Here is a 9202-nt window from a genome sequence, read left to right as displayed (position 1 = left end):
TTTTTTTTTTTTTTTTTTTTTTTTTTTTTTTTTTTTTTTTTTTTTTTTTTTTTTTTTTTTTTTTTTTTTTGTTGAGAAGCTGACGACCCCTTGTAAAAGATTGGGATGCAGCTCTCTTTCCTGATAGAAAACCTTTACCCTATACCTATCCGAACTCAGATGACTGTACAGGCAATCCTGGTATAATTACTACATAAGATCAGCAAACCACTCGGGAAGAGTTCACAAAGAAATTCACCTGCCTTCAGTAGTACAATCCGTTATCGTTGAAATAAACATCATTAGACAGCCTATTCGCAGTCATTTTCATGTTACCATTTCTGGAGACTTTTGTCATTGAGACTTCAATGCCCCCGTTATTCATGGTTTTCTTCTGATTCTCAGAGCTTCTTAAGATAGAACTTAATTGGCCACATGATGCAGCTATGAGTCCTGTATGACATATAATAAAGATGTTAGTTGATATTTATGAATACTTGAAAAGTGTTGCAAACTGAGATAATCGGCACAATTTGCAAACATAAGGTAGATAACTATGGGTTAGCTTTCTCCTTATCCCCAGAGGCGAAGAGGCGGCTATTCTACTTTCCTCTTGCAATCCACCGCATTTGCAAACGTTAACGAGATAATTGACACAATTTGCCAACGTTAGTTAGATACAAAAATTAATTCATTAATTAGAAAACACAAATGAACTTAAATAATCTAACTCAAACCCTTAAACATGATTTGAATTGGATCAATTATGGCTCCCCAAAATAGCTTCATCGATAATGAAGAATGGACAGAAGATATTACCATCCGAAATACTTTCCATGTTCTTACTTAACTTTCTATTATATGTGAATCTAACTTGTATGGTTGTAACAAGTCATTTATAATAGGGTCATGATTCACATTGTCTTGATAAGTAATTATTTCTGAGAAATTTTTAACACTTCTATGCATCATTTTTAAAATCCAAATAATCATATCCATCTTAGTACCATCTGAGACAGTAGTCGATGCACTTGAGCTTGAATGTTCCACACACAATAAAGAAATAAAAATTAAACGGGAACATGGTGGGTGATTACCAGTAGCTGGTTGAAAGAAAAATGTTAGTGTGCGCGCATGTGTAAGAGAGATTGTAATACTGAAGAAGATCGAACATAAACAACGAAGAACAAATGATGAATACGTAAGGAAGAATAAATGGCAAAAAGAATATTCTTATTGAAGCTAGAAGAAGAATAAAAGGAGAAACCTGACCTAACAGCCCCAAGCCTGAATAATCTATCGATCTTTACTTCATTCCCCACTATATACTATGCTAATTGGAGAAAAAACAATGGACAAAGGAGTTTCGATCGAGAGTTCGTTCCTTAATAAGATGAGTGCACGTGTATCAAAAAATATCAAATAAAAATAAAAAGATGAGTGCACATGGAGTTAACATATATGTTCATGTCAATAAAAAGGTGCACATGGCAAGCATCTTAATAAAGGCGCCCAACCCGCAAGCGCCTCATGTTGCCTCTTGCTTAGACTTAACAATGAAAGGGGCACATTAACCAAACTAGGCATGTTTCACAGATGTCAAAATAGCACCTCCACAATTTATTGTGAACACTCAAAGCCGCTAGATATTACCAGTCACTAATAATTGATAATATTATTACCTTAAGACATAACATAGATACGAGTGACGTATTATTTGAGACCTATATGCTCAAACTTTCTAAATTCCCACTCCAGCCCACCATACAACATCAAAGGTTGCTCTATCAAAAAGACCAAGGAGTATTACGTGTTTGGCCAATAATGAAGAATAAAATGGTATTTCTATAACTGCTCATCTGACATATATATCCTACTGTAAGATACAAAAACCTGACAAAGGTCCTTGAAGGAGAGTAAACTCTTATATTTCATCATAAAATGTAGTATATTATTGATACTCGGCTAAAATATTGGAACCAAAAACGAAAAATTACTTGCTTGCACAAGACTAATATTTAACATCAAGCACATACATGTGGGGATGAGAGAGAACATACCCAAGAATAATGCAGAAGGTTTTCCCGGTCTTGATTTAAATTCGGGATGGAATTGAACACCAATGAAGTATGGATGACAAGCCAGCTCAACAATCTAAATCATTTAACATACCAATCATTTTAGAGGCATTACATGCATATTGTGACATTAAGATTTGTTTATTATAAGGTAGGAATTCATACCTCCATGCGCTGACCTGTTTCGTCCTTGCCAGTGAAAGAGAGTCCGTCTTTTTCAAGCCGCGATACCATATCAGGATTAACCTGCCCATGTTCAATTTTCCTCTTTTTTTCTAGTTAAACGCTTCTACTACTAAAGGAAAATTTTAAAAATCAACAGTAACTTAACTTACCTCGTATCTATGCCTATGTCTCTCATCAATGAAACTTTTATTCCCATACCTAGAACACATTTGAAATCACATGCGTCGAATTAGCAACAAATACCTAAAACATCTTTTTTTTTTTCTTTTTTGATCTTCAAATACCTAGAAACATTATGCAAGTTGAATGAAATATTATACATTTATTTATGATGAGTTCTCAGTACCCATACACTTTTTCGGTGTCATGATGCAAAAATTTAAACATCCAATTCTTAAAAAGGAAATACTTACAGTTTTGCGGACTTGCAATCCATAACCTGAAAATATGTTCTCCTAGAACCAAGGCGCATGGTTCCGCCCATATGTGTTTTAGACACCTGAGAAAATAGCATAAGATTAAAAAAAGTGCACAGAAAGGAATAAGAACCACAATGTCCCCAAAGGAAAGAACTTCATTAGAAAATACCTCAGGCATAAATATAACACATGGATTCTTTGTGCTGGTATCAAATTCAGTGCTATTAGCATCTTTCAAATTAAGAACAGATCGTGCAAACTCAATGACAGCAATTTGCATTCCTAGGCATATGCCGAGGAAAGGAACTTTGTTTTCTCGAGCATACTTCGCTGCAAGGATTTTCCCTTCCACTCCTCTATCACCAAAACCACCTGGAACAAGTATGCCATCTGCACCCTGAAGATGGTGGCTAATTAGAATGTCGAACAACAAAGCTACCAAACTGAAAGAATAGTAAAATCCAAAGGAGCCATGCGATGCAGCAAGTCTAGAATCCTTGAACCATTTACGATACATACCTTCAAAAGCTTCCAAGCAGCCTTATGAGCAGCTGGATTCTGCAGTAGAAAAAGTCTCCTGAATTAGGCACACTACTGGTAAAAAATATAAGGGGAAAACATCAAGCTTTCTACTCTAAAACCTCTTGAGCCGTAACATCTTCAAGATCTCCAGCTGGAACCCAGTCCACAATGAGTTTCTTTAGACATCTGAGGGAGGCATGCTTAAGAGCCTGCATAGAGTATTGCATTTTGTATAAGATATCTGTCTCTAAAGCAATGATGACGTACATTTAACATCCAAAACAATTGTGCAAATAAATTTGCATCGTATGGTCTAGTACTATGTTCCAATGCATTAAAGACATAAAACAAGCGCATTTTCACAAAATTATCACAGAATTTTGTTCGACACCAATATTTATGCTATGGAAAATGAACCATACAACGTGATGCAGGCAAATATTTAAACAAACATGAAAATACTCCAATCAAAAGACAGGAACACAGATACATCCTTAAATTTATCTTTTATCTTTTATCTTTACTATATTACAATAATAATTATTAAAAGTTAAAAGATGGGATAGGTTGCGATCATTCTCGAACCTACTCATCCTTTATATAAACTTTAAATTCCAAACCTATCCTCAAGCCTCGTTAATGATAATTTATGCTTACTTTTATTTACACTAAAATAATTTAAAATGAATCAGATTAAACTAAAAAGGTTCTTGAATTCTTAACAAAATTTAAATTTAAAAAATAATTCTGAAACTAATGTTGTTCTTTATCATATAAAAAGGTTAGGCTAAAATTTCAAAAATAACTTTAAACCAAAACATAAAACTGTTATTGAAGTCTTAAAGTTAAGGAATATGTCTTAAATACACTGTACACTCTCATATGAAAAGCTTCTAGTTGCATGTAAGAACAATACCCGTGTTAAAAATTTCTAAAATAACATATAAAAAAACACAAATTTATAAATAAAGTATTATAATGTAATTTCCCAAGCCCTAGCAGATCTTGTCATCTTTGGGCTTTCCCTTTCGGGCTTCCCCTCAAGGCTTTAAAACGCGTCTGCTAGGAAAAAGTTTCCACACCCTTATAAAGGGTGTTTCGTTCTCCTCCCCAACTGATGTGGGACCCCCACCAAATCCACCTCCTTCGGGGCCCAGCGTCCTTACTGGCACACCGCCTCGTGTCTACCCCCCTTTGGGGAACAGCTTCCTCGCTGGCACATCGCCCGATGTCTGGCTCCGATACCATTTGTAATTTTCTAGACCCACCGCTAGCAGTTATTGTCCTCTTTGGGCTTTCCCTTTCGGGTTTCCCCTCAAGGCTTTAAAACGCGTCTACTAGGAAAAGGTTTCCACACCCTTATAAAGGGTATTTCGTTCTCCTCCCCAACCAATGTGGGATATCTCATATAATTAAAAAGTTTATGTTAAAACAAATTATACATGCAGTACACAAAAATTTTCCAGTTGCATGAAAGAATGATGCCCTCTCAAAACAATGATGTAATATTACTCGCCAGTAACTAGGTTGACCCAGCTCCAGTAACATGATTTCAGATACTAGCTCCCAACCCAAAGTATTTAGAATCACAAATCTCTAACAAACATACAAACTCCTAAATAATACGCCTGCAAGCACAACATCAAACTAACCTTCCTTACTTCTCTTTATTTTCTCACAGATTTCCTAGATAATGGCCATAATAGCACAAAAGAAAATGGAATCTAAGAAAGTAAACTACTAAACACAGCAGAGTTCAAATACTAATATACACTACAGGAAGCTTAAAACATTTAATTATGACAGAAAAATGCATGAGTTAATAGAGTCTATCATTTCCATGTTAATGACGTCACAATCACACAAGTGTTCAAAAATTAAAACGTTTTATTCATGACAATATAATGAAACAGACCATTGAATCTTAAATGTAATACATGATTTCAACACTCCTATTTGGACATGTTGAGACTTAAAAAGGTAAGAACAAATAGAAACTTCCTTCTAATATTAGGAATGACTTTCTTCTTGAAGCTTACAAAACTCACGGTCAAAATTACTTTGTAGGTGCAAGGAGGATACTGGCTTGAGTAAGTCACAGCAAAATATATTATTAGAAACATAGAAGTAAATTATCTAGTATCTATTTTTAGCACATGCTGAGAATGTTTCTTTATTTGTTAGCATAATAAAAGGGAAAAGGAGAAGCTAAACAGAACGAAAAATGTTTGAGAGCGGCTCTTACAAATAAAGGGATGGAGAAAAAATCCCTATTTTGTCAAATAAGTAGAGTATCGAGGAGCATACTTGATATGAGCTGCCGAGCTCAGTATTAAGCAAGAAACAGGAGAACTCAGCACATAAAAACTCTTTTAGAACACTGATTATAATATTGTAAACTAAGTATGACCAAATGATGCTTTTAAGGCATTGACTTTTTAGTGATAGATCATGCAAACAACCCTGCTGTTGTTTGTTCAGAAGTGATTTACAGTTTAAGATTGTGAATACAGTCCACGTTATCCACTGTATGTGAAAGTGACAATTCACTCTAGAATCTATACACTACCATAATGGATGCACAAATGACAATTCTAATTTCCAGTTACTTCTTATACTGCCGGCTTATAATATTAAGATCTTAAATTGATGTCTGGTTGTACCTTCAGCACAGAAAGGTAGGAATCTGAAAGCCCCGTATACTTTCCAACCATGGCAATACGAACCTGTTCACGCCAAATAATAAAAAAAATGTTAAAAGACTAAGAAAGTAGACAAGCTAAAACCTGAATTCAAACGATGGAGAGTAGGAACCCACCGGTTCATGCAGCGAATCACAAATTTCAGCTCTAGCAGTCCACTCCTCTAAAGCAGGGCCACCAGCTATACTGCTTATGGCAGAGAATAGGGGTGCGAAAAAATGAGAGATACAAATAGAACTTGATGAGTGTTTTAATCAGGAGTGAGCTCATCAAACAAACCTGTGAAGATTCAGCACTTTCAAGATTGCTTCATGTGCCTTTTGATCCTAATAGGCAACAAAGAAGGTTCAATATTTGCATTCGCTGAGAAAAAAGTCATTTCTTATATGAAACCAACTTACTTTTAAAAGTAAAGGAATATGCCAGATGTTAGTAACATCGTAGAGAGTGATGATGCTGTCCACCTAGAAGAAGTTATTTGTATCAAAATGTAAAAGTTGACAAAAGGGGTTGATAGATACAAAGAAATATGTTGAATGCAGGATTCTGAGGATGCTAATACCGGAACATGACAAAACTGAGAGAGCTTCCTCTTCACATTTTCATCAAGAACCTGAAACAAGTAGAATCCTGAGCCAGAATAACATAAAGAATGCTACAGTTGACCAGATATATGCCAATGGTTGAGAAAAACAAATAAGATAGTAGTTAACCGTTGTGCTGCGACAAGCCAAAACATGTGGGGTCAAGCCTAGACTTCGTAGACCCCTAACGCTATGCTGAGTAGGTTTTGTTTTCTGAACATGGCAAAAAGCCAACCACATTAGAAATAAAATTTAAACAACAAATTACTTGAACTGCCAAATCATGTACAAATGCTGCATTTCATTCCATATCCATATAATGTGAGATGGAGAGAGTTTACCTGCTCTCCAACAACTTTCAATACAGGCACAAGGCTGACATGAATTAGGCAAAAGTTACCAGAACCTGAATGGAACAGTGGTTAGAAAGACCAAAAACTAGAATCTATGAACAGTAACTCACCCCCCCACCACCAAAATTCCTACCTACACGGTATGAGAACTGTCCAAGTGCCTCAATAAATGGCATGGACTCGATGTCTCCTGCAACCAACTAAATGATTAGGACCTAAATAAGTGACAGGAATAAACTCAATTGTAACGTATCAATCAATGTCCACATTGCATACCAATAGTTCCACCCAATTCAATCACACAAACATCAGCTGGACCATCCTTGCCATCAACTGGTATCAAAGCAGCACGCTCAATCCATTCTTGAATTGCATCCGTAATATGTGGAACAACCTATAAATCAAGGAGTTATAAGACTAATAGAAAACAAAGATGCGAACAGTTCAATGGTAATAAAACATTACTCTCCTAGCAAGAAAATATTGACATTAAAACATTACCCAAGAAACTGGCAGAAAGAAATACCTGGACAGTTTTTCCAAGATAATCCCCTTTCCTCTCCTTATCAATAACTGACTGCCAGATCCCAAAAATAATGACTTTAGCAATTAGTTCACATCTGGGACTGGTGATCTTCCTGCAACACTAATTTAAATGCGTACTGTAGATATCACTCGTTTGCATAAGAAAACTTGCCTGGTAGATCTTCCCAGTCGTAATATTATTGTCGCGGGTCAACTTGATATCTAGAAACCGCTCGTAGTTCCCAAGATCCAGGTCCACCTGAATGTACAACAACAACAAAGAAAATAGGATTTGGTAAGGTGATGGTCAGTTTCACGCAATGTTCAGCACGTCTACAGACTTTGTCCCAATAATTTTAAAACGCGTGCTGCGTACTCATATCAATCAATTCGTATGAAGCACGTATATTGATTAGTGTAGATATTTTTTTGATATGTACCATCTTGCGTGTCTATCATTAGGTGGACTTAGCGACAGTCCACTCCAACTATTATAGATATAATTAGCGTAATAAAGTCTGATTTATCCATACTTGCTGATGTTAAAAACCATATACTGAAGAAAAGAGAAAGAAAAAGAGAAGGGGCATAAAAAGGGAAATCGCATATACCTCACCACCGTCATCTAACACAAAAACCTCTCCGTGTTCGAAAGGAGACATGGTTCCCGCATCTGTATTTAAGTATGGATCTGAAATTACAGAATAAAAGATATCAAGCATTGAACAACTGCTAGTTGCAAGACGGTGCAGTAGAGTCGAACAAAGCCATGAAAGTTGATGCTGAAAATTGAGAGAGAGAAAAAAGAAAAAGAAAAAGAAAAAACGAGTAGTGGCAGCAATCGACCATCTTGAGTTAATTTCTTTATAAATGAGAATCGGAAGATGGGGTTGTCTAAATTCGAAAAAATAGGATACAAAGAAGCAGAAGAATAGAGCAGAGTTGGAAACGTGTTAAGCATTAGAAGTTAGAAACAAAAGGGAAACGCTATAGGAAGGAAAAAGAGAAGGTTATGGGGGGAAGGAGTTTGAAGTGGAGCAGCGTTTACAAGTGTGAAATGATTTAAAAAGCAAAGACGAGGAGGATAGAAGAGGAAGAGACCAATTTTGATGGAAGTAACGCGAAGGCCGCAGGCCTTGAGAAGCAGACCGATGCTGCTTGCAGTAACTCCTTTCCCGAGACCGCTTACAACTCCACCAGTTACCAGCACGTACTTCATTTTCCTTTTCCTTTTCCTTTTGCTTGAAATAAGGACGAACCTGGATTCAGAATCAAGGAAGGTAATGAAGCAGGAAGTAAGGGGAGTGAGTGAGTTTTTAGCAGCAGTATAAGTGCAAGGGCGTGGTAAAAGAGAGGCGTGAGCGTGAGAGAAGGCGGTGGGTATCTGATTTCGCTACACCTCCGATAGCGTTGGAATACTAATAATATAGAGGCAGAGGAAGAAAGTGAAGAGGGATAGAAAGTATGAGAAAAAGCAAGAGGATGATGAAACCAGAAAGAATGACATTGCCAAACATGGACTGCTCCCTTTCCCTTTATATAACACAATCCCTAAGCTTTTCACACCCAAATCCAATGACGCAAATAATATAACTTAAAACCTGGAATCCCGCATTTTATTGAATTAAAATAAATGACTATGAGAGAGGGTGGATCAGACCGCCATGTTCCCCAATCACCTTTTTTTCGTTGCCTACACTGCTTTTGGGGTCTGCCGACCCTCTGTCCGTACCTAAATCTCCCATTATTAATTCCATTCATATTTCACATTTCATATTTCACGTTTTGGGCTCTGCCGACCCTACTTCCCTACCTAAATCTCTCTATTAATTCCATTCATAATTCATAATTCAT

General features: G+C 36.4%; 1 protein-coding gene across 1 annotated transcript; it reads right to left on the bottom strand.

Moving 5' to 3' along the window:
- Positions 1-45: 45 nt before the first annotated feature.
- LOC111433658 (CTP synthase-like) lies at positions 46-8935 on the bottom strand. Its single transcript, XM_023070775.1, has 21 exons — positions 8450-8935; positions 7960-8039; positions 7521-7607; positions 7350-7400; positions 7100-7217; positions 6957-7013; positions 6812-6876; positions 6600-6683; positions 6449-6499; positions 6288-6350; positions 6166-6212; positions 6003-6072; positions 5848-5910; positions 3304-3393; positions 3182-3220; positions 2832-3059; positions 2657-2742; positions 2393-2441; positions 2223-2303; positions 2040-2133; positions 46-432 (listed from the first exon to the last, which is right to left on the bottom strand). The coding sequence occupies exons 1-21, from the start codon at positions 8565-8567 to the stop codon at positions 245-247; spliced, it is 1809 nt and encodes a 602-aa protein (XP_022926543.1). The 5' UTR covers positions 8568-8935; the 3' UTR covers positions 46-244.
- Between the last annotated feature and the right edge of the window lie 267 nt (positions 8936-9202).

Source organism: Cucurbita moschata, unplaced genomic scaffold (assembly GCF_002738365.1).
Source record: "Cucurbita moschata cultivar Rifu unplaced genomic scaffold, Cmos_1.0 Cmo_Scf00043, whole genome shotgun sequence".
Taxonomy (NCBI): domain Eukaryota; kingdom Viridiplantae; phylum Streptophyta; class Magnoliopsida; order Cucurbitales; family Cucurbitaceae; genus Cucurbita; species Cucurbita moschata.
The sequence above is the reverse complement of the archived record's forward strand: the minus strand, read 5'-3'. Positions and strand labels throughout refer to the sequence as shown.